The 26365-nt window shown below is 38.0% G+C and overlaps 2 protein-coding genes across 2 annotated transcripts in view; both read right to left on the reverse strand.

Annotated features, from left to right (window-relative positions):
* gpc5c (glypican 5c) overlaps positions 1 to 26365 on the reverse strand; it is a 98177-nt gene that overhangs the window by 9189 nt on the left and 62623 nt on the right. Inside the window, exons 7-8 of the mRNA XM_053330010.1 lie at positions 23414 to 23534; positions 7764 to 7899 (exon numbers count right to left, since the gene is read on the reverse strand). Coding sequence (XP_053185985.1) covers positions 7764 to 7899; positions 23414 to 23534 — 257 coding nt within the window. The remainder of the gene's footprint in view (positions 1 to 7763; positions 7900 to 23413; positions 23535 to 26365) is intronic.
* The window catches only part of rc3h1b (ring finger and CCCH-type domains 1b), a 251292-nt gene continuing 240226 nt past the window's right edge, over positions 15300 to 26365 (reverse strand). Inside the window, exon 21 of the mRNA XM_053330006.1 lies at positions 15300 to 15311. The gene's annotated coding sequence lies outside the window, so the exon portion shown is untranslated. The remainder of the gene's footprint in view (positions 15312 to 26365) is intronic.

The following is a 26365-nucleotide window of genomic DNA, read 5'->3' on the forward strand; positions in this document are numbered from 1 at the left end:
CTCCATGTGACCAGCCTCCCCTGAATTAAACTGATCTAAGCAATACTTGCCTTTTCAACTTCAAAGTGTTTTCATAAATCTGTGTGGGTTAGGGGAAAAAAAGTTGTGATGTGATGTTATAAATGTTTGATTTTGTGGGGGCGAGTCAGATACTTTGATGTAAACTCTTGGTTGCATAACTGACTGCAGTTTTAGAATGAAATTACTTAGAAATGTGCACTATTAGTACACCGTCACTGATGCTTCCTATCTGTTCAAGGTCCAGTGATAATTGCCACATCAATTATGGATAGGGAAGAAGGACTTTGTCGCTCTTACCTCTGGTCAATTGGATAGGCTTTTAATGAAGTGGCTGAAACTACTGCATGTTTGTCTCTTTAATGCATACATATAAGCATACATATAAGTCTTGCACTGCAGGTGGTCAATATGAAAGTTGTCTCACTGATACCAACCTTCACTGTCTGACCACTTATACAATGCTAATGCACTTCTGCTATCCACTGCTTTGCTTTAAATCAAAAGTTCCCATCTTTTGAGTTTGACGCAAAGGAGGCTGCCTCAATGGGAAAAAAATCCCACCCCAAGTCCTTTCATGCTTTCTCCACTATTTCCACCTGCATACCAGGCTAAGCCTGGACAAAGAGGATCAGACTCATCCCTGATTATCCTTCTACTGTATTTTTCAATATCAGTGGAATGTCTGTCTTTATTTGCTCAGTACTGTGTTACAGCAGGAATGCCAGTTTCTGTGTTAGTAGTCAGGGTTGGGCTCCAGGCAAGGCAAGAGAGTCAAGGGGGTCACTCACGCAACAACATCCACTCTCCCATCCAATCCGCATCCCAGCCCCCAGCAGAGAAGCCTGGTTATGAGCATTAATAAAACAGCTCAAATAAACTAGGACCATCACAAAGTTGACTTAGCTGTAGGTCTGTCTCATAGCAAGCAACAAAATATTCCACAAATTAATTGAGTACTTATTAAGTGTAGTCTCAACCTCAAAAATTATGTGTAAGCCTGACCGCAGCAGGGGTAGAAGGGTGGTGTCTTATGCACACAATGGCTTATCCACTGAATTTCCAGCTTTCAATAAAGATCAGTTTATGAGTCTGGACACCAATTTTAACCATCTTTAAAATGTCATTTACTGCTAAGAAACCTGCACATGTTATGAGGGTTTTTATTATATTAGTGAATAAGAGCTCTTTCTGCACCTCTGTAGTTAAGACTCATGTGGCTACAGTATCAGAACACTGAGTCACTTGCATTCCATGTTTCTCTGCTAGTAAACTTCATAGCAACCATACACAATCCTGAGCTCAATGTATCATTTTCACTTACTTCCAGGTAGTAACTCCCACTACTTCCTCTGGTTTATAACCTGTTGCCACATGAGAGATTCTTGGTGCTTCTCAACCATGGGTCCCAAAGGTATGCTGGAGAGGCTCAATCATAAAGAACTCGTTGATACTGCTTAGAAAGGAAATGATGATGCTGGATAATGAGAACCATTCTCCTCTGATGACTTTGCGCCTTGGGAGCCCTTCAAGCTAATGTGCTTTCAAACTGCCATAAAAACCACAGGGCAGAATATGCCAAGCTAGGAAGAAAAAAGGAAACCACTGAAAGGATATAAGAAGGGATTGAAGAGGGCAGTGGGAAATGTTGATCACAAATTCGGAATGTGGATATAAAAACTGTGATACAGTGGTTATAATAAAAGAATATCTGTCAGGTAGTTGAAGTGCTGACAAATGGATTTGAGTACCCATAATATAAAATATTATCCTTCTACTTGCTCTATTTGAAATGTGACATTCCTCACAGTAGTTTAATAGAGGACAAAGAACAATATAATATTCCTCAGTATCATGCAAAGATTTTTGTCCAAACAATTATTGAGAAAATTATGCAATGTTATTCACAAAGTCTGATAAAACAAATAGATGACTCTGCATATCTGAGTGAAAAAGTGACTCACTCCTCCCACATCCATCCGCAAACCAGACCATCTTCCTGCCTCGCCAAAGCCCTCTGTGATCCTCTTCTTCCTTCTTCTCCAACCCTACTCTGCCCTAAGGAACTCACTCTTAGCCCCTTGAGCTCCACATGAAAGACTAAGGGAAATGGCAGTCATACTGGTAATATCCGCACCGGGACACAGCCACTACATCTGCTGGCCAGCCGGACTCTATGCACGCCAGTCCCAAAGGGCCCAGCTCAGTCCAGGACCTAGATAGGAAGATTCAGAAGTAGATTGGTTCTACTCACCCTGGCAGAGCATACAAATCCTGCACCCATCATTCTAACCCTGCTCTCTCATGGTAGATTGAATCATAGCTTTGTATTTTTCAATTGTCTTCTTTGACCATCAACCTTTTGTTCTCATCTTAACCTTGCTTCCATGCCTCTGTGCCTCTTGTATTATAACTTCACATCATTCAGTTGTATAGTATTAAACACCATTGTTTTCATTTTTGCAAACCTTTTACCTCTAACTATGACCTTATGTCTTCTCTCAGACCTCAACTTGACGCACTTTTCCCTTAATCTCCACTCTGCTCTCCTCACTTGCAAGTTTTCTAACATGAAAGGCAGGTGCGTGCTGCATCCACGGCAACAGCAGACTGCAGTGAGCTGTAGTGGGCTTGGGGCCGATCCAGTGTAATCCTGCTAACACGGGTGTAGGTTGGCCATATCCTGCCCAAGCAGCCGTTCACATTAGGAATGTGCTTCCTCTGCCAGGGTGAACAGCTGGTGCACACCTTTCTGGCCTTATAGGCTTTGGAGAAAGGTTCTCTCCATGCCTTTGACATTCAGGTACAAACACACCAGAAATTCAGGAACCTTATCGGGATGATATAGGTAAAAGTTGAATTGCTGTGTCAAAGTCAGATTCAAGTCATAATATATATGTATAACTTAGTCCTCCAGATATTAGAATGAGAGAAACAAGACTCTATATAGCTAAGAGAATAGCAAGATACAAGCTGTAAAATAAACTCATATCTAAAATATGTTTGTGTGGTTGTGTGTGTGTGTGTGTGTGTGTGTGTGTATGTATGTGTGTGTGTGTGTGTGTGTGTGTGTGTGTGTGTGTGTGTGTGTGTGTGTGTGAGAGAGAGGGAGAGAGAGAGTGAAAGACACACTAGGAACAGCGGGCACTGATGGATGGGGAGCACAGATTTCGCTATGGTGCCCTTTAGCCTTAAATTCAAAACCTGCTGATTTTGGTGTTCTAGTGCAATTCAGACCCACCTCTCCGTATCTTTGAATATGTGTGGTTGTGTGTGATGTGTGTGTGTATTTGAGTGTGTGTGTAGAATAAAATCCATGACTATAGTCCGTATTTCTAGAGAAAAAAATGTTCACATAACTAGCAGCTGTGAATCTGAAATAGTCCTCAGAGTTTACTTCCCTTTGGGTCAGGTTTATACACACACTGTATACGCCAGCTGTTTCCTTAAGTAAGAGAATATGCAAGGACACACAAGAAAAGTTCATATGTATGTACTTATGTTTAATAATAACAGAAGAACACTGATGGTCTCTTAAAACTTTCCATCTTGTCATATGTAGATAATTATGTTCTATGACAGTATGGCAAAGCAAAACAATCATTGCTGATGGCTTCATGTAAGTAGACAGGTTTCACTTCTGAGCTGTGTGTGAGCAATGCTGGGAGTGTCTTCACTTTCTTGATGAGCTCACCACCTGACAGATGGTGTTTGTTACCAAAAGAGAATTGTACTTTCATGGCATATGATTAACACGTTTTTGCTGCACATCTCCTCAGCCCAAACACAAGAAGTGTTTATCCATGCATTTACTTCTCCTCCTCCTCATATGAGATGGATAACCCTCTTTCTCCTCCTTTTGTTTAAATGTCTTCTCACACCTTTGCCAGGTATACATCAACAGCACAAACACTACACTGACTACATTACAGTCAACAGTGGAGCAATTGGGACTTTTTTCCCCTTTTCCTTAAAAATTCCCCATGTTCCATTCTAAACTCCTTTAAGATTTCATGAGAAGAAAACTTCTAGTTTCCCCAGCCTTTTTGATATCAGAATGAAACATCTCTACATATGCCTGTCTGTTTTTACAAATCGGCATAAAAGGGACATATCTACTTAGGCAGAGACACAGACAAGGTTGCTGCACTCACGGAAGCAGACAGACAAAGTATTCTTCTACTTTTTGATGCACAGACATTCTTAGTCTCCTCTCTCTTCCTAATGGAGAGATAGTGGTCCAATGTGACAGTATGGGTCTTTTAGAGATGAATACTTTAATGAGTGAGCTACAAATGAATAGGAGGAATTGGAAAGAGCAGCCATAAGTTTTCCCGGGTTAATACAGTTAATAAGCCATAGTCACACCACAAAATGTACAACAGAAGAGGCCCTCATAGCTGCAGGGGAGAGGGAAGATATGGTTCATTAAAGATTCACTGATTTATTTTCCTGTCCATGGTTGTGGTCATGGCAGCTCGTACAAGACCAGGCCTTGTTTAGTTGGCACACAAAGTACACTAACATGTCTTCAGGCAAGAGGGGCAGGATCTGAACCAAGATCAAACAGGCATGACATCATGCAATTAGACTGTGCTTTCTTTAAGTGGTGGAGAGCAAATTGGAGTATGTGAAAATAATGTGACTTTTCCAACTCTTATCTGTAGATTTTTGCATATTGACAGTCATTATGGCTGGGCAGAGTGTTATACATTTGTAGTTTAGTGTTTATATGGCTGCCTATAATACTTTGGTTTTGGCAACCACTGGTCCTAAATATGTATCCAAAGTGAAGTATGTGTAGCTGCATTCTTAAACATACTTTTAGTATGCAGGAAGGCCAACAGTCTGAGACTGTATGCATGCATCCTATCTCCTCAGTACAACTTGCAGCAGTTCCATCACATCTGAGAGATGATAGAGACAATGGGTCTGTTCTGTGCAGATTAGCGCTGTTCATTAGCTTGGTAATGAAGTCTCTCTTAGCAGAATAGTGGACAGTCATGCCCCCTTTTAATATGGCCTTGGGAGCTCTGCCACTGTTTCACAGAAGCAACAAATTCACAGGCAGATGGAAAGTAAAATATGTCCTATCCCTGCTAGGCAGTACAGTTAAAACAATACTGTATGGTAATGAGATACCCATTTTCAAAGTTCACAATGATCACTGAGGCAGATTCCATTAAAAATGTCTAGAAAATGCAATATTAGAGAAAATCTGAGACAGGTTGCTTATAGGGACTGGACAGGAGTATGTGTAAGTAAGGTACATGACTGAAAAACTGAATTAAAGAATCCCTATTACCAGAGCCTTTATCCACTTGAACGCTGTGGAAATTGCCTGATCCTACCTACAACCAAATTCAAAGCCAGCATTGGCTGGTGAAAATGAACTATATGCAAAACGGACTGCCTTTGCGTCACAGGACAAGTGTTGCCCAGCTCTTGCTATCAGACTTTAAGAAGCAACTGATTCTGTCTCATAGTCACAGTATAACAGGTTCTATGTTGTAATTTGTTTGTATAGATACTAACAGGCCAATCACCTTTCCAAGCAGCATGATTTTTGGTGCTGGATGACAAATATACATTTGAAAGCTTCAGGGCAGTTGAGCAGGCGACAGACCACACCACAATATGGATTTATACTTTGAGCACAGACTAATGGGTTTTGTTCTCTAAATATCAGGCAGTGGTTTTGATTGATTATTCCCTATTGTTGGATACTGGTGCAGTTGTCAAAGCTCCAAGAAAGGTTAGCATGTTTTAACCACATCGCTGCAAGGAGCAGGGCAGAAAGGACCTGACCAACACAGTGTGCTACTGGGAATGTAATGGCTATTGATTGGTGTATTAACTGTATTGTGGGTTTTTGTAGTCTTCTCACTACCCTTTGTTAAAACTACACCAGTGTGCTGATAGCACTTTGAGAGCCCTTGTGTTGTGTAGTGTGTTTTGCATATATTACAATGGCTAATACCTCACAGTGGGATTTTGTTTGTTTGTATCGTAACTGACCTATTGAATATTTCTCTTTTTCTGCAGTTCCAGGAATGAATAGAGCTACAAGCTGCATAAAACAAAATACATATAAGACAAGTATAATAGGGATTTGAATACTCATTGAGTAAGTTGCATTATTATGGAGAAAAAAGAAAGAAGAAACAATGAGACATGGCCTGCATCCTGTTTGTGTCTGCTGTCAATTGCAGCTCCATGGAAAATGTTTTTGATATGTCAAAGTGTTATAAATTTAAAAGAAAAAAGATTTTGGTATATTTTTACAACACTCATAATGCCATTTAAATAAACCAGCTAAAATTGACAATGCTCTATTGGAAATAACTATTAATTTAAAAGAGATAATAGGTTTGCTGGCTTGTAAAAATACAGATAAATGTTTGTTGTATGTTTCTAATGATACTTTTGAGCATTTTTGACTTTCTTGGAATAGCAGAGAGTGGAGAGGTGACAGGAAATGAAGGGAAACATATCTCAGATGCAGAAAACAAATCCTAATTCAAATCCAAAATGGGATGTGGTGAGTACATGATCAGTTTCTTAAACACCAGGACATACCAGTGTCTGTTATAATTGTGTATTCATCATAAGCCATTAATGTATGTGGTTAGCCCTCTGTACTAAATTATTGTATTTGTGCTGGATTGAGTAAACATGGTGCATGTTTCTGTACGTATGATGAGATCATACTAGTGAAAAAATCAGCATCTGGCATTATGGCAATTTTGCACTTGGGGCAGCAAAATAGGCTCAGCTTACTGAATCAAGGATCTCATCACTGGGCCAGTCTTCATTGTTTCTCCTGTTTGCTTGCTTGGATGCTTCAGCATACAATATTTCCTGATGGCCTATTCATGAGCCACATAAAACAAATCTGAACCTTTATACCTAGCCTGGCACCTGCTGCTTTTGTGTGCTGGATGAGTGCATGTTTGCTTCTCCATGCACCTCTTTACAACTTCCATGCTTGTAAGAAAATTAAGGGGTGATTAATGTGAGGCTTCTGCAAGAGATCAAATATTTTTTATTAATATTCATTCATTCAATCTCTGTAAATTTGTAAACATGTAAATTTGATTTAACTTGTGCCTTTTAAGTTTTTAATGTTGCACTTGAACATGTGTCACTTTTTAAACACAATCCTGCTATTACTGCTGTTTTCTATATAGTACTGCTCTTATTTGTTTTATTTTAACTCACTGCCTTGTGTGGCTGTGTGGCTTGTGTGTCTAAATGGATCATTGTCTAAATATCTGAAAAAAAAATGCTGTGTTGCCACCTTTGCTGTAGCCTCAAGGAGACACAGTAGGCGGATTTGGCAGAGTTTGGAAATGTGTTTTAAGGTAAATTTCCCTTGCTATGTATGACATGAATGAAAGCGTGACTTTGTGGCAATTCTCAGAAAACAACTCAACTCTGTCGGAGCTGGAAACAGAGAGAAAGGACTGTCTTTTCAGAGTAAGATCTCTCCTTGGTTACATATTGCACAAAATAGGCTGTTTAAAGAATGTACACAAAATATTACAGTGATATTGTAAATGATCACAAAGACTGGTGGGAACATTACGTGCTTTTTATATGAAGAATGAAGTAATGAAATATACACAAAATCAGGGCTTATTATTATTGCTAACAATATTGCAATTGGCAAAGGGAAAGTAAGTAGTAGTAGTGTGTATGTACAAAAGTGTTTATTCATGAGGACATGGGCATGTGTTACTTACAGGTCTTGTCTTGATCATCTCCTGAGGCTTGACATCCATCTTCATCATCACAATCTGTGCTACCCTCTACTTCGCCACTGCCCAGCTCGTCCCAGGGCTCCATCTGACCCAGTTTTGGAAATTTCTCCTGGGTCTCCTGGACAACAGAGTAATATAAGGTTAATGACACATTGCTTCATGTGCAGTATAATAATGCCAAAAGAGGAGAAGATGAGTAGTGTGGATGGCATACAGAAGCGAGGGCGTCTGGCATCTCATTTAATTGAGAGGGCATCTCAATTAAACTTTGTTGTGCTCAGTTCTGACAACTATTGTATGTTGAAACTTGGCAATGTCAAGTTTTCATTGATATCTGTTTATTTCCACCACCTCGCTCCATTCCCCATTACTTCACTGTTGATGCACCAAGAAATTCATGAACTGTGGAATCTTTATCACACTGCATCTGAATTTCAACAAAAATCACACAGCATAAGCTTTCCATATACCACACATTTTCATTAGATACTACACACCCATCTGTCACAACTAATTAAAGCTTATTTTACTAGTACATACAACATCTGCATATTCAGCTTACTCTTGCATGTAGCATTAGTCAACAGTTGAACTTGGAGATATCATACCACACCACACTATGACCACAGTTCTGCATGAAGACTTTTCTCAGCCTGGAGCCCCTCCCCCTCTGCCTCCGCAAACGCGCACTACAATAGTGAAGATATAGTTATATAGATATAGTTTTCTTTTTCACAGTGGGAGCGGCTGGAGGTAGAAGCCGTGGCCCGCTTTTGTCGGTCATTGTCAGTCGCTAGTGTCTGTTTATGGCTATCTCTCCGTGGATCATGGATGTATTATAATGCCATGGATCCACAACAGACTCTCGTCCGGGTGGGGGTGCGCGCACGATTACGTAATGTGGAAGGGGAAAACAGGCAGGTCGCTCGGCCAATCATATCGATATGATTGGTCAGAGATTTCACAGAACCATATGAGAATGGAATAATGATGACTTTCTATGCCTGGTGGATCTCTCTAACATTTTAGAGTGCCATTACCTTATTAATAGCAAATAGTAAATAATAAATGTAACAAAGGTATGGGTCGCTTTAATGAGAATACTGAAAAGATCAATGGCAGTATACAGCTGGCCTTCATATAGTATGGGTGAAACAACCACTAAAGGCATGTTGAGATGTGAGTGGGAAAAATGGGGGTAGGGTTTTTGGGATAACTAATATACTTGCCATTGACACTGAACTCTGTCACTCAACACACCTGACAGCCGAGGTAAGCTTTCACCATTTGTCTCCTGTGACTTGAATACCCCGAAAGAAAAAATGTCATTGCAGTCCAGTTTTTATTTTTCTCTCTTTTCTATTTTTCTGTACTACTGTTTTTTTCTTGTTTTTGATCATATGTTTTAATGTTTCAAATTTGTACTATTATTGGGTTTTATTTTATTTATGTTTTTATGTTCTTTGTTTCCAATTGTTACTGCTAAATGATTGTTTTTATGTAAAGCACATTGAGTTGCCCCTAGTTATGAAATGCAATATATAAATAAAGCTGCCTTGCCTTGCCTTGCAATGATAACAGACAGGCTTATGTGTGGTAGTTGCAATGAGAGGCTACATGTAAGATACAATACCAAAATAAGACAAACAAACAACAAACAAGAGTCTACAGCTATGCTAACCCTTTGAAAAACTATACTTGTGCACAGAGGTACTTTGAGCTACAGTAACATGTACACAGGTCAAGGAAGGAAATATCATCAGACCACCAATGTCATTAAGATTCAGTATGCACTGTTGCTGAACCTCAAATGCTTGTTCAAAAAAATCATTGCCTCCCATTCAGTTGTTAATATATGTTAGTCTAGACTTTAAACTGGAAAAGATCATTATGAAAAGAGTAGATGTCCAGATGGTCAAGGCCTAGAATTGATAAGCAGAAATAATTAGGCAAAAGAAACTAAGCTTATGTTAACATGTAAAGGTTTGATTATCAGCTGCAATTCCACAGCAGCTCAAGTGGTGTCAAAGTCATACAGTATGAAGAGCAGTTATAACTATATTGGTATTCTTCATGTTTTTCTTGCCAAAGTAATGATAACCAGCTGTCTGCATTCCAGAGTGGAAAGAGGGACCAAATATGATCCTGACACCATAGGCTACTTTTGATACTGTAACTCATTACATCTAACATATATCTTAATGTAATGCAACCCCTCTCATTCAGGCCTGCATGAGTGGAACGAGTGCTCCAGTGACATGAGTCATGGAAAGCATAACATAAGGCCAGGCTTCATGAAAGTCGAGAGCCCTTTAGAGGAAGCAGTTAACTTTTGAGCATAAGTGATATGTTTTATATCACTTGTGCTCAAAAGTGCACAAAAGTGAAAGCCATTGACAATAGTGGGATGGCTCCTTTTCACAGATTTACAGTAAGGTACAAGAGAATTATACAGAGGGAAATGTAAGCAATAATACATGCTGGTTACAATTGTGCATTTTATGGTTATAGGTTATAATCACATTACAAGCTTTAGACAGGCTTTGTGTGTTGCACTGGTTCTGCTTTTTCTGAGGCTGCAATATGATAAGCTGTGTTAGCAGATGAACCATTGGTTAGGGGACTCATAGCTCATAAGAGACAATCCTTTCTTATACCTCAGCTTTTGAAATGCACCATGCACTGGTATACTGGTATTTCTCATAACACTTTCAGGAAACTCTCCTGATGCTGTGAATTACAGGAGGAACGATTCTGGGTTTTGGGCAAAAAGTGAGTTTTTATCCACTTCAATCAGGATGTTTTAACAGAAATCTGCAAATATAAAGTTAGTGGAAGATAGAGATTGAGAGAAAATGTCTTTCTTGGTTCTGTAAAACAACCACGGTAAACCAGTTAACCTTGTGTGATTAATGATGTGTGTTATATGTTTTTAGTGTGATGTTTTTTATCATCATTTTTACTTATGTAAAGTTGAGTACCCATAAAAGTGCTCTCTAAACAAAATGTATTATTATTATTCATATTTAACCTTTTTTATTATGTAAAGCAACTCAATAAATTCAATGCATATTCCATGAGTTCATGATTAAATACTCTGCTGAACAGCAGAATGTTGTGTACCAACACCATCCAGCTAACCAGTTGGGCATTAAGCTAATAACCGTGCTATTCAGGGGACGTTTAACACAATGCCGCTTGGCCCAGCTGTCCTTAAAGCATGTTAATTAGAGAGGGAATCAATTAAGAAGCCGTCGCTGTGGAAACCACAGTCGTGCCGCTGTAGAATTTTTGGTTGGATGCAGTCCAGTGCAGTTTGTTGGTTTGTTTTGAATGTCAGGACAGAAAAACAGCCAGTTTTCTTTTATATTTTTCTATTTCTAATTTCAACTCCAATGTGGTATTTTCAAAGATAACACACAAAGGAACTTAATTGTGGTATTCCAACAACACTGTGAAGAAGCACATTTCTAATTTGTCCTTAGAGCTAAAGGAAGAGAGATGCATATTCCAATTTGGGTTCTTACGGACCTAAAATGCATAATAGGCCGTGAATAGTCTCTCTATCCCTATCTATAGAAGACTGGTGCCTCACTGAGAACTAACACTGGGTTTCAATGAGTGTCTGAACAGTTTCTCAAATTGCCGTTTTTTCCACTTTCTTCACTATCTTCTTTAATGCAGAAGTAGTCATGACACAAGAGGACATTTCAAATGCCGTATATGCTTAACTTTGTGAGTTAATTGTAAATACAAAGAAAAAAATCGAACCATGCAGAACCCAAAGATAAATAATATCTTCAACAAAGCAGAGGATGGTCTTTTTATGTCAACAAAAACAACAACAACCTCTGAAAGGCCCATTTCATTGCTCTGTCACACTGTAATGTATGGCAAATGTGAGCAAGTGGGCAGAATATTTCAATAGCAGCAACCTTCGCGTGATTTAACACAAAGCAGAAATCTACTGTGACTTTACCCCCACAGCGACAGATGTCTTCCAACATGACTCGGTCGCTTCTTTCTGATACATAAAACAACGCTGAAAATCACGCCGCTGTTGGATTAGAGCTTTGCTGTTCGAGAACATGCTACAAAATTACAATTATTTTAAGATGTTTAACTGAAGATACATTTAACATTTATAGAGGTATGCAATTGCAATTGCAAATCTGTATTTTCTATTTTGTTTAATTATCTGTTGGTTGTACCAGTCTGCCCTCAACCTATCTGATCTACATTGCTGTTAGAGTAGTAATGAGTAGTGAGGTAAGAGTGACATTGATAGCAAATTATAAAAAAAGAAAACTTTTCTAGTTTAAAAAAGTTACAAGTACAATGTGTTCTGTGACTGCACTGGATCGTGAACTGTTGAAAATGTTGCTGGTTTCTATCGTACATGTATCTGTATTAGCTTTAAATATTCTTGACAGGTTTATAGAGAAGCAATTTCTCATGTCAGAAACAAATCTGACATTTAAAATAATTTAACATGTTCTCTTTGTAAATCGCTCATGGTGACATGATGTTGTTTATGGACACTACAGCACAAAGTCCATTGGCATTTTTAAATAAAGATTTAATGTTTAGGATGGAACTTTCTTTAATATCCATTAATCTTAATCATGAGATTAACATAAATATCTAGCTAAAAGCCCAAAGAAAAATACATGAGTGAAAAGAAAGAAAGAAAAAGACAGAATGCATGACAGTCAGACAAAAACTGACAAAGGAGAGGCAGACATGGTGACAAAAAGAGTTTGAAAGAAGAAAAATAAAAACAAGTAATACTTTATACCAAGTGTTCAGACAAGGAGACTGGGCTTACTGACAGTATTGTGTAGGTATGTAAGGGGGCTGAGGCTGGGGAGGTTGAAAAAAAAAGAAAACAAGATGCCTGCCGTCTTACTTAAGGCTTGCCTTGAAATTACCCTGGCATCCAAAGACAAATCAGGTATTCCTAAACGGCTTCGAATAAAATTCCAAATCATGAAATATTTTCTAGTTCTCCTCTCACGCTGCCAACTCATTCTGCTTCTTCTTTCTTTTCAAAAGCATTCTTCAGTCGGAGGATGATGGGAATGGTTTGAGAGCATCAAGGGCTGAATTCCTGCAAGTATTTGACTGCATCCCAGTCACACTAAAATCAGTACTGCCAGGTGTAACCATTCACATTCTGAAGGACTTCAGAAGAAAAACAAGGCTGAAAAAGCATGTGTATGTGTGTGTCTCTGAATGTCTTGTCAACTTAACCATAAGGTTACTATGGATACACATTCCAGTTTTATGTGGAAACAGAAAATCGAATTATGAAATGTAAAAATGTGAAATGTGTTCATCAGGGAATTGGATATGAATACTTGAACTTCTGCAGTAGTTGTGTATGTATCTGTGAGCATGTCTACAGTACTGTAATGTGTGGGATACTGTTGTCAAAGAACTTAACCAGAATCATAAGTCATAATGTTTGCATGCGCACAGTGGGACATGTGCATTTTCCCTGAAAATTTAAAGCAATATCACCTCATTGAGGGCAGTCGTGGCAAAACTGCAAATGTGGACAGAGAAAAGGAGACAGAAAGGAAAACCTTGAGGAGACTGAAGGAAAAAGTGACAGTGGTAATCTCTAAAAGTCTGCAGATGTCCTCTCAACTTTTAAATTAAAATTCTCTCCATTCTCTCATATGTAGTAGAGACTCGTAAAGCTTCACTGTAAAACAAATATCAGCTGAGACACAGTATAAGCATGTTTGTGTGTCCGTATGTGTATGTCCCTGGCTTTAGAGCAAACAGTTGCAATTCTCTCAACATTGCCGTAGCAAGAAAAGGCAGCCACAAGAGAGAGAAAATAAATTATATTTCCTGAAGTATGAGTGTGACAGAGAGAGTGAAAGAAAGTAACAGACAGACATAGACGGGGAATTCTAGGAAGAGTGACAGGCTGCTTACAAAAGTAAGTGTAGGTATGTACACTGCTTAGTCTGATTCTGGAACAGATATAATGTATTGTTTGGATAAATATTGCCTGTTATGGCCAGTTCATAATTAATAGCTTCTTTGACTGGCAGATGAGTCAAGTTCTGGACTTAGTCTGGGCTTTTGCAAAAGCTTACACTGCCATCCACAACATGGAAAATGATTTTTGATTCACATTTGATTCAGTTTCAAAGGCTTAACAACACAGTAAGCCAAGTACTTCTCTGCTGTTGTCCTTTTCCATGATTAAGGATGAAGCCAATAAAAACTCATTATCCAAAGCAGACAGTCAGAACATTTTTCTTGTAAACCTTTTGATATGCAATTCATATGGCACAATGGACAACAAAAAGATATCATTTCACTCTAAATAGATCACTGCCCAGCACCTCAGAAATAAATCTCAGGCAAACAAAGGAAAGTAAAATCTATTAATACATGGACACACTGACTACATGCACCTCCACCAAGAACACACAATCCTACCATTCAACTGTATTTGAATGATAGACAATATTTGGTATTTCTGCACTTGGATCTGCCTCAGTGTACACATGAAGAGAGACAGTCATGCTTATTGGCTGATAGTGGCCATCCTAACCCCTGTCTGGAAAACAACAGTAAATTAGATGCATGATCTCTGAGTTATGGCCAGCTAAATCAATTATATTTCTGTAGCACCATAAAGTTTTCTGAATTGATTGGAGTGAAATTATGTGTGCTGGCTGTATACATTTGGTTGGATTTGCAAAATGTATTTAAAAGTTGTAGCAGTTTAGACAAAAAGACTCCAAGAAGAATTTTGAGTTTTTGGATAATTTGTTTAGACAGAAATGTTCCTGGCCTACATACAAAGATTTGTCTTCAACCAAGAAATGCAGGAAAATGTTCCCTCTACATCTTAGACGTAAAATGCTTTGTCTAAGTGGCCACATGGTGGTACTGTCTGCACCAAAACTTTTTCCTTGGCCAGTGGCCTAACTTTCCACTGAATTTCAAGGAAATCAGTGTGACATCTGAAAACAAAAATCACATGAGTATTTGAAAATAAACAAGTACATTTCCCATGCGGTCTGGGTAATGCTTTGAACATATTTTTTAAACACTAGCAGAGCCACACACCCTTGTACTGCAAGTTAGTACAGGCCGCTTGTGTTGCTAACCGTTAGTGACACATTACTGGCTTTGACCTCACATAACCCTGATCAGTCAATCTATTATGGCAACACATTGTGGCGTTGGGCTAGCACACCCTGCTCCTGCCAGGAACTGACTGAGGCAGTGTGTGTGTGTGTCATGTGTGTACATGTGAATAAACACTGGATTCTGCCATGTTGTTAATAAATGTATGACAGTTTGAGTGACAACAGCATGTTTCAACAGCTACCTATCTGATGTATGAGATGTGAACAGTGAAGGTAGCTGCTGTCTTGCTGGGACATAGAAACAAAAAGCTTTGAAGAGCCTGCTAACATACCACACCAGAGACCTGTATTATGAAGCTGGATTTTCTCTTATCGAGGTAACTTCAGAGTTAACCCTGGGTTTTTTGTCCTACGACGCTGGTTCCCTTCTTACCGGAGTAAATCACCATGGTAACTTATGCTGAATGGCTAACCTGTTCCGGAGCAGGTTATGTTCTGGATAAGAGATGAACGAGTATAAAAGTACCACCTCCTGACCAATCAGTTCTCTTGGAAAATGGCCTGCCCATTAGAAGCTGCCGTCGACATTGGTGCGTGGATCGTGAGAGGAGCTCTTAGGAGAGCAAGAGTTTTTAGGGAGATGCAATCCTTTAGATGTCCCCGATGACATCCTATACGAAAGGTGACTGTATAACATACAGACTAATATCCCTCATGTGCAACAAGGCTTATTTTTCAAATATATCTTTTCGTCATTTTTTTACATATACAATAAATAAATAGCCTTACCACCACTCCAGTTTCAGACCAAAATATATATTTAAAAAAGAATCCTTGTGGCACATGAGAGATACTAGTCTGTATGTTATACAGTTGGTTTGACATCATTCACTCAAATGGTTGAAGCGCATAATAGGTTTGTATTTTGAATGTCAAATGAATGTTGAATATTAAACTAACTCAATGCCAGCAATTTTCTGCCAGCATTCCTTTCTGGCTTTTTCCTGCAGCAACAGTGTTGCTTTTGGCCTGGATGATGTGTTTGAATTCTTCATATTTTTGAAGAATAATTGTCTGCTCCTCCATGGTAAAGTAGGCTGCTCTGCAGGGTTTCTCCATATTTGCAAACACCTCCCCTTTATGTGAGCGCGCAGTGATCAAGATTGGAAAACCCTGGGTTCAATTACCGAGTTGATAATCAGCTTCGTAATACCACTTATCATGATTGCGAATGTCTGAGTAAGTCAACCCAGGTAACGGAGAGATATCCCAGGTATGTTAATCCAGCTTCATAGTACAGGTCTCAGGTCACTCATCATGTACACCCATGTATCATCATGTATGTTTTTGCATCTTCAACTTTTCTTTGTGAATGTGTTAGCAAAATGATATGCCTAGACTGTGCTGTGGAAATTAGGTTATTATTGCAACATACACAAATCTGACCCCTTAAAGGGAAGGATAACTGCAAATTACTTTTATCTGAAACATTTCTATTCTGATGGGAGAGGACTTTTCCAGTGTGACAATACCCCCGTCCATAAGGCACACCATATGGTTTGATGAGTATCAAATGATGTTAATCTTATGCTATGGCCTTCACTGTCACCAGATTACAACCCAATTGAACACCTATTGGAGATTTTGGACTGACGTGTTAGACAAGGCTCTCCACCACCACCACCACCACCAAAACACCAATAAGGGCATATCTGGAAGAATGGTGTTCATCCCTTCAGTAGAGTTCACAGACTATAGAATAATTGCTAAGGCGCATTAAGACTGTTCTGGCAGCACAACCCTAACCCTAACCCTTTCTTTTCATTTGTCACCTGTCTACATCTTATGTTAACAGACCCCACTGATGCAGTATTTGCCCAAGACATCAAATGTTTTTTATACATTTTAATGACCAATTTTTAAAAATGATTTGTAGCACTCTGACCTTGAAAAAATGTAAAACATTTCCTACTCTGACATAGCTTTCAATCATTTTAACAATGTACTTAATGTTTAAGAATGTACTTAATAAACATGCCCCCTAGAACATTTTTTGAGTAAAACACTGTTCTAATCCTTGGTTTTCCCCAAACATTTCCAAAGCTCTTATTGTCAGAGATGCTGTTTGGAAGACTGCCAGAACTACTAATCATCCAACTGACAGGCAGAATGTCAGGCACCAACAGAATAACTGTGTCAGATTTATTAGAAAAGCCAAATCTGACTTGTACTTGTCCTTGCAAATTTTGGAATTTGAGTTTGGAAAATGATCAAATCCTGAAGGGGGCATGCATATATATATATATATATATATATATATATATATATATATATATATACATATATATTCTTTTTTTTTTTTTTTTTTTTTAGAAGACCTGGGCAATCATCAACACTGTGCTTTTATGGACGTATCCAAAGCATTGACTCAGATGATCACAGTATTTTATTGGGAAAACTATGCTCAATTGGAGTAGATGAACAATCCATTAAATTATTTTATGAATATCTCTCAGACAGAACTCATGCAGTAGTTTCCGAGGGTTCCAAGTCAAGTTCCCTTAACAATAGTATAGGTGTACCACAAGGGGCTATTCTTGGTCTCCTTTTTTCAAATAAACAGACAAACAATATCATGCAACCCCAAATTGTAATGTTTATTTTTATGCAAATGAACATGGCCATTTTAAATCTACGGTCTGCTTTTGATTTCAGAACTCCCTCATCAAACATAAGCTTGTCTTAAATTCTGGTAAAACTAAATGTATGCTTTTCTCTAGATTACCTAGGAGTATCCAGCCTTCTGCCCATACTGTATCCAAACTCTTGAGGGTTCTGAAATTGGAACCTTTAAATGTTATAAATACTTGGGACTGGCTGAATGCCAGACTCACTTTTTAGATTCATGTGGAACACCTATCAAACAAACTGAAAGTTAAAATTGGATATTTGTGCAGAAATAAATCATGTTTATCTCCTAGACCTAGACCATTGTGTGATCTACAATTCTGTCTGTTCTGGTTGCATTTAAATTCAATACTTACAATGTCAGGTCTCAGGACATCTTAGCATTAGCTGTATCTTATGTTCACACTGAACTTACATTGTCTTACTTCTCCTTTTATTCCTTTTTTATTGTTAATTAAATTTATTTATATCAAGGATCTTGTGAAAAACACATTAATCTCCAAGTGAAAAGATGCTTTGTACCAGATTTAGCTCCTAGATCATTTCCATATAGTACATTTTAAATTGTACCTGCAATCACACTTGTAATTGCCTGTGAAGTACCTGTACATATATCTGTTTGTGTTTAAATTATATATGTTTATTTTTGTACATGTCTCTCTTAAAAAGAGACAACCTGTTTAAATAAAGGATTTTTTAAAAAAGAAAGAAATTTAAGTTCCCAGGATAAAGATACACTGATTCAAGATACACTGGTATTCATTTGACTTAAATCTTGTTCAAGAATCGAACTGCACTGATTGAAACAAATCTAAATGAATCAAATTGTGATCGCAACGGAATCAAATCAAGAAATCATTATCACAACGTCCACCTTAGTCAATAACATTTTCTCAATAATATTTTCTAACTATGTGACACCACAGGAGCCTGTAATCACTCTTGTATATAATCCTTGGAACATGGTGTTATAACTGTGCCAGAAACACAGAACAGGTTACATATTTATTCCCATTGACAAGAATCACTGTTTTCTTGGACCTGAAACCCAAGAGAAGGGTAAATATGACCCAGTGTGGAAAAACAGTCACAGTTCACTGGAGTTTCATGTGCTTTGCATTTAATTATAATGGCAAAAATGTTATGCTTAAATTAGAGTGGTTTCATGAAGTTTGGTTGCCAAGATAACAAAAGAGCACTGGGCAGACTTGTTGCTGTATCGTTGCTACAGCAGCAGCAGCACAGAGCAGCAAAGTTCCAGTGAAGACTTGCTCCATCATCTTCTGTGGAAAGTGGAAAGAATTTGTCCCCTCCCTGTGACGAGCTACCAGCTCAGCCTGAGCTCTTTCGTCATTCCTCGTCTCCACTAATTCTTTAAAGCTAAAAGCCATTTCTGATTTCTGCAGACACTGCAATAAAATAGACATATACACTGAAGGCATACTGAAGTCACAAAGCAGAATGTGGGTAACTCATACAACTAAACCTATAGGCTCTTTAGGTTAACAGAACACATTTCAATTGATCTATTTCTGCAGTATTCTAAATACCATCATTAAAAGTTGTCCTAACAAGTTTGCAGTGACTCAAGTACACAGTAAAGTACAAGCACACAGTAATTCTAATTCCCTGCAATAGCTGATAGATCCAAGGATCGACTGGATCCATAGAGGGGATGTGGTGAATGTGCGTTAAACACAAGTAAGTCCTGTACTCAAGAAAGACTCCTCTGATGTGGAACCTGGCTGGGCCACTGGCCAAACCAGACAGCAAAGCAGTAGTCAATCTCATTAATCACACATACAACTAGCCTCTCTGTACCGGGTTTTTATGCCAGAGTGTGTCCAACTCTCGATCCACCACAGCTTTTACCATTTCTAATGATGCTGTGCTTGTGTGAATGTGTGAGTGTCTCAGAGAGGCAATAAAGGGGGAAATAGAAGCATGAGAATGATGGTCGGGGTGTTTTTTCCCCTGCTCTGACTATTGCCACTGACTTTGCATTTACCAAATTGCAAAGTGAGAAACTGACAAGTGATCTGGTCTTAATATTCAACATGGAAACAGATAGACCATTGTAAAAGAGTCCCCACCCAAAAACAGCTGGACAGATGGCCAGGAATCAAAAATCCACTTTGAAACATTTAATATCCACATTAGCAATATTTACAGGCAGAGAGAACAAGAGAGGGAAAGAGGATAGTCAGAGGAGATACACAGGGGAAGAGTGTAACTTGGCCTACTCACTTAATGGACCATTTTACAGGAGGTCAAGAAATTAGGCTTGTCCTGTGTGTTTGTGTTATTACCAGCTTTAATGTATTTGACTTAGCATGGAGATGATATTGATGCAGATGTGTATTGTGCATGATCCTCTTGCTTGGTACACCTTGAAACCTGTCTGCCACAGGATGTGTATGTAAATCAATCGCATGTTCAGTGTACATTCCTATGTGCATACAAACACATGCACACATGTGCACACGCACACAAACAAACACACACACACACACACACACACACTCACACTCATTTTGTATGCAACTTTGAGTAGAATGTCATGGATAGATGAGGGGTCATAGTCTGTGATACATCAGCAGCAATTTGCAAATCCTCTTAGTGCCACAGTGCTTTGGGTCTAACTGCTCTCTGGTAGGTAAAAATATACATGTGTTAGCCTCATTAATCCTGGAAATGGAGGTTATTCAAATTCAGAAAAGCTCAGATTAGAGATTCATTGAAATACCTGCAATACCTTTTTAGTCAAAAAGGGTATATGCATGCAGTTTAAAATCAGTCCAATGTGTGTACTTTTATGTGGGTATTTTTGGATTTTCTATGAAAATAACCAGCTCTAAGGATGTAGGAAGGCAAATAGACGTCTAGTTGTACTTCTAACAAATCCTAACTTGATATAAAAGATCTCACTTCTCAAAAATGTTTTTCACTGTGAACATCTGAAACTCAAAGTGGTTTTCACAAAGATAAACATACAGGAAAAAAGAGACATAACCAAACCAAAATTAACAATGGCAGAGACGGTTTGATTGTATCTAGTCCATGCGAGACATTTCAGCGAACGCATTATTCAACAATGTTTCTTTCTGTTAAGCTTTTTGTTTGTCAGATTTTTTATACTCTGTGTGGGGCTGCCAGACATTGAAAACTTCCTGCTGTTCAATAACACGGATCAGATGTTTAAAGGAATATTTATTTATTGATATAATCAGTAATATTCTACTGGTTCTTTCCACAGACTAGCAATAACATATCAGTGGGAATTGGCAGATGTTGCTAATCAATGCAGAGCACTTCACTGTTACCTTAAAGGTTGCTGACATTAAAAACTTGCTAAATAGGCAGAGCTCTGCCAGCATTTGCTGGGAATGCTCCATACTCCCAGGAGTTACCCACTGTGTGCACTGCATTAAGTTTTATTTCTCCAAAACCAGCAAGAAAAGCATTTGTAACATGAAGCGATCTACTTCCTCTTAAAACTGTACAATATGGTCTAATTCAATAATTAGTATAATTACTCTATCTAGAACCTGAATAGTGATAGTCATGTTTTTGATGGTTATGTTGCTGACAGATTATGGAGCTCATGTCCAGAGCCAACAAATTAGCCAATACCTGACAATGGAGTCTGCACCAAAAGTTCATCAACATCTTTATATCTGTAAACTAGTCTCTCCCAACTGACAAAAAATTAACATCATAGTCTAAAAGGTACTGTGGGTTTCCAATAGTTCGTACTTTGGAAGGAATTCAGTTTGTTTAAACATAATTTGTGGATATATATGGTCCTGTCTTTAAACATCTGTTGAGGGCTCTGTGTATAGACAGCTGTGGACAAATTATGACCTTGAGCTAGACAACAAGACACAGGATTTCAATGACGATTATCTTACAGAGTATCTCATTACAGACAAAGACACCCAGAAAGTAGAACAACACCACAATCTTAGTTGATTAAAAATCCCTGTTCCTAACTTTTACATAGTCTACTAAAATCAATCGAACATTTTACAAGAAGCTTGATGAAGCATGGCCACTTAAAGATATCCTACCTGATTTTAGTCACTGTTGATATTTGATGTTAGCACCAGTGCTCACAGTTGAATGTCAACATAACAGTGATGTGGGAGGAAATTAGGGGAATTGGGAGTGCTATGGGTTTCTTTAAGAAAATGAAGTGTCTATTGAGCGTGAAATGGTATTAGGCTTTTAAGTACGGTGGCAGAGGATCTAATTCTGAACACCACTTTGATCTGTATAAATCAGTTTGGATAGTGACCAAACGTTCACAGCAGTCACAGGTGAAACGTTATCCCGTTTAAAATGTATAAATTAAAATTGGTTTCAAGCACTTTGACACCACCACAACACTTTGAAAAGTTTGTTGCTTCCTTACAGTCTCATATATACTGTTCAAAGTTGTTTGTGTTAGTGCAGATGTGAGAACATGTGATAATATATATTCCAGCACTTGTGGATGTTTAACTATTCTGGATATATCTTAGACAGCCCACTACATTATGCAGTTTAACACTCTGTGATCCTTCTGCTCTTATCTGGCACAAACACAAAGCTAAGCCAAGCTCTGCCACCTGGTCTTGATTCAAGGTAGTCTTTTCAACCCTGTAAATGTCAACAGGACACCAGCTCAATTCTGCATAGTTACCATGACAACAGGGTACTTGACAGCCACTATGCACAATAGGATGTTGTGGTTTGACAGAAATGATCTTGAGCTGTCAGTGGTAGACAGGTGGCTGGCTGAGCGATACAGTGGGCGAGATATGAGATACAAGATACATACGAGCAGAGCTGGGGGGGGAAAATGTAAATATGTAATGTACAGAGGGAGCGAGAGAGAGACAGAGAGAGAGAAGAAAGGTAAGGGAATGTGTGCAGATAAGGATAAATAATTGTCATGCTAGTGGAATATAAGCAAATCACAGAGAGAACAAAAGACGAATGAGTAAAAGAGCAGGACATAGCATATTTTAGGTGGGTGTATCAGCAATCAAATAGGTAACGAAAGGGTAAAAACAGAGCAAAGAAAGAGGGAGATAGAGATAAAAAGAGTGAGATCGCTGGTGTACTATCTGTGGGCATAATTTTCAGGGCAACAAAAGGTGAGGCAGGCAGAGGGGAACCAAATCCTGGTCCGTTTGTCTCCTCAAATGGCCTCTAGGGACTGTGTGAAATGGCCCTTTTCTTCTTGGTCCTTTTCAGGCCTAAATCCCATCTACATGACAAACAGTGTCACTTTGAAGCTGCTTGTATCATCTCGGCCTATCTGTCACTCATTCCTGACCTTTTGCTCCCGCCTCTCATCTTTCTCTTTTTTCTTTCCACAGTAATTCACTTTTTTTGTCACCGTCCCCCTTTCACCACCTATCCTTTTCATTTAACTTTGATATCTGCCTCTCAAAACAAGGCTTTGAATTGGAAGAAAATGGCAAAGCAATTCTTCTAACTAGGTCTTATGTTGTCTTATGTTGTTTGAGGAGCATTAATTAGACATAGTTAACCTTGAAATTTGAATTCACTTTTCAGATTCATATGATTTAACCAAGCCTTGTTATCAATTTTAAAGAAAGTGGATAAACAATGAAGCCAATCAGTAACATTATGTTGTTTTTTAGCACTTACTCAGTTATTATTTGTGATAAATAGACAAGAAAAACATGATTCAGTGCCCCCATCACTGTATTTTTTTAAATCCAAAAACACATACTTTTGTGCATGTGTGTACATTCCAAATAAGCTTTATTAGTCATGCAATGTCCGAATGCTGAGTGATTGTCATCCTACCTGGTTGAAGCGTTCCAACCTCTCCTTGACCTCAGCAAGTGTAGGGTTTGGGCTGCGAACCTTCACCTCAGGATTTTGCCTCTGGGCATGCAGACCATTTCCTACCACTCTGCCAGTGTAGCTGTAGAAAAAGAAAGTGAGAGTCAGGTATTTAAAGAAAAAATGAGAGCTATCAGTGTCATATTGGCATCAAATAGAGGAAGATACCCTGTTAGTTGTAGAAAGAAAGACAAGAAGTTGTTGCTCGACAACACCCAAATTTTACTTAATTTTGCCCTTAACCTGTAGTATTAGGATTGTTTGTATTTGTTATTGTGAGATTGAATATTTTATTGTTCTATGTAATCATGTGCAATTATACAATACTACATTTACTAACTCATAATGGAAATACATCTTGGACTGTAATGTATTATGTTTGACAAATAAATTGAGATGTTATCCTGCTTTTCAGTCAAATAAAACATTGAAAACAAAAAACAGAAATGCAGTCCATCAAAGTATGTATTTAAAAGTGCCTACTGTATCAGAAACTAAGCATAAAGTAAAAACCATTAGGGCTTTATTTGTCAAAGAAGAAACACAGAGCATGTTGCACATTAAAACCTCCAGTGTGCTCCAGTGTTTTCTATCAACTTTACATCAAATGAATCAAATGTGGTCAGAAATTTTGCTTTAGTACTTTGATTCATTAATTCAAATATGATTGAACATTGCCTTGTAAAAATTAAATTGAGAGAAATGGTGAACTGGATCCTTTAATCCCTGGCATGCTCTGTGGGCCTGGATTATAGCTGTTGATTTTGTCAGAGCTGTTGTTGAGCTGGTGTCAGGAAGGCTAACATTTTCAACAGCAAGCCTGATTTACAGAGAAAGTATTTTAATTGTGTAATAGCAGACACAAAAGTTGTTTTGGCAAAAATAGTGAGGTATCATGACTCGACAAATCACAGTTCAGGCTCCAGAATTAATTGATATAACATTTTATAGTTTTAAATTGTAAAAAAGGTTTGAACCAAGGAAATTGATTACCTTACTAGACATGGTTTTCCTTTCATTATATATATTTAAAGGCAACCTTGCTTATGATTGAGCTCTTTTAAAGCACTTTACATTTTAATCTTTCATTTGCACTGTATGTGCTTTTAATGATTTTAAAGCAAATCATTATTTTATGCTGCTATCTTATATTTAATGCTCTATTCTAGCATTTTATTTCTCTCTTTCTATTTTCTGTACTTTGTTTTTATTATTAGTGTGGGGGGTTAATTGTATGTTTTAATGTTTCTCAAATTACATGTTTTTCTGTTTTATGTAAAGCACATTGAGTTCCCATTGTGTATGAAATGCGCTATATAAATAAAACTGCCTTGCCTTGCCTTGCCTATGTGTTTTGCAAAGCAAGGCTGCACTGAAGGATTGTGTTTTAAAACCAAGTTCTGCTATGAAATCAGTACAGGAGTAACAACACACACACACACACACACACACACACACACACACACACACACACACATTCTCTCTCTCTCTCTCTCTCTCTCTGTATATATATATATAAACATATATATACAATGTAGATATATATAAACATATATATACAATGTATATATATATATATAAATACCAATGGGTGTAACCATTATTTTTCACAAAAATCTTCAACAGTCAAACAGCAATTTATAATATTTTTCTAGGGTTACACCATGGGACATATAAGATGAGCAAACCTAGCTAAGTCCAAAAAATGTCAGTTTATGAGTAATTGTTAAGAGCTTCTAACTTTGTCAGGCAGCAGTTTTGATCATCAGGGGTCCTTCTCTATAAAACCACTTCCTGTTATATGGCTTTCGCAATTTTAACAAAATGGCCTATGAAATGGTGGTTACACTTTGAGACACTTCATGTGGTTCACTTGACTTGACATGATTCCCCAAATTATATTTAATATTTAGAACAATTGTATTCTATTGACCTTTATTTCATTTGAAAAGGCGATAATGTAAGATCATGCTAATCTTGTTCAAGTTTTGATGGTTACACCACTGGGACATTTTTGCCATAATCCTCTGATATATTGTCTGAAAAAGTTGATTAAAAGCAGAAATGTTATACTCGGTCCACATGAAAAGAATTTGTGAAAATGATTCATGTGTTTATTTTCAAATTTGAACCTCTGTAAATTTGACTAAATCCCATAGAAACAGAAAAAGGTAGCGTTACGTCATTGACCTATCAGTATTGGAGATAACAGCTGTTAAAAAAAACCCATTCACCCTCTCATACAGTAACTTGTTTTTGCTTAAACTTATACATGTACACATTCATCCGCCTCCTACTCTTCTTCCATATGCTGCTTCTCCCAGATATCAAAGTTCCTCACCCTGGCCACAAAGTTAAGCATTGACAATCTCCAAAGGACACCTGGATTGCATGCTTGTATGATCTTAACCTTTTAATCATATGTGGCATGATCAAAGGGTAGGGCAAGATATGCAGACAGGCTCATAGAGGTTTGCCCTTGAGCCAGTTTTTTGTTTGTTTTTATTTTTAAAACTCCCACAGCTATTATACTGTTATCAAAATTAATTTGAGAATTATATGTTGATGCTGATCTTCCATGCGTGGGGAATTTAACAGCATTGGATAGGAATGATGTACTGGCATCAAATCAACTGATGCTACCACAAGGCAGCATAAGGCTGATGAAGTGATTATGGATAGTGTGAGTATGTTCATATGGATATGTTTACGGATATGTGCGTGCATTGCATACAAATATGTGTGCGTACACATTCATGTGAATATGAGTGGAGGCAATCATAAAAGTGCTGAACTTGAGAATCTATGGTCTGTGATCTAAGCAGCGTCTTGATAAGGTCTGTGCTCCTTTGTCTTGCTGAAACAGCGATTTACAGGAAGCCCATAAAAATGCAAAACTTTCTCACTTAACCT

This window comes from Scomber japonicus, chromosome 12, assembly GCF_027409825.1.
Source record: "Scomber japonicus isolate fScoJap1 chromosome 12, fScoJap1.pri, whole genome shotgun sequence".
Lineage (NCBI taxonomy): Eukaryota > Metazoa > Chordata > Actinopteri > Scombriformes > Scombridae > Scomber > Scomber japonicus.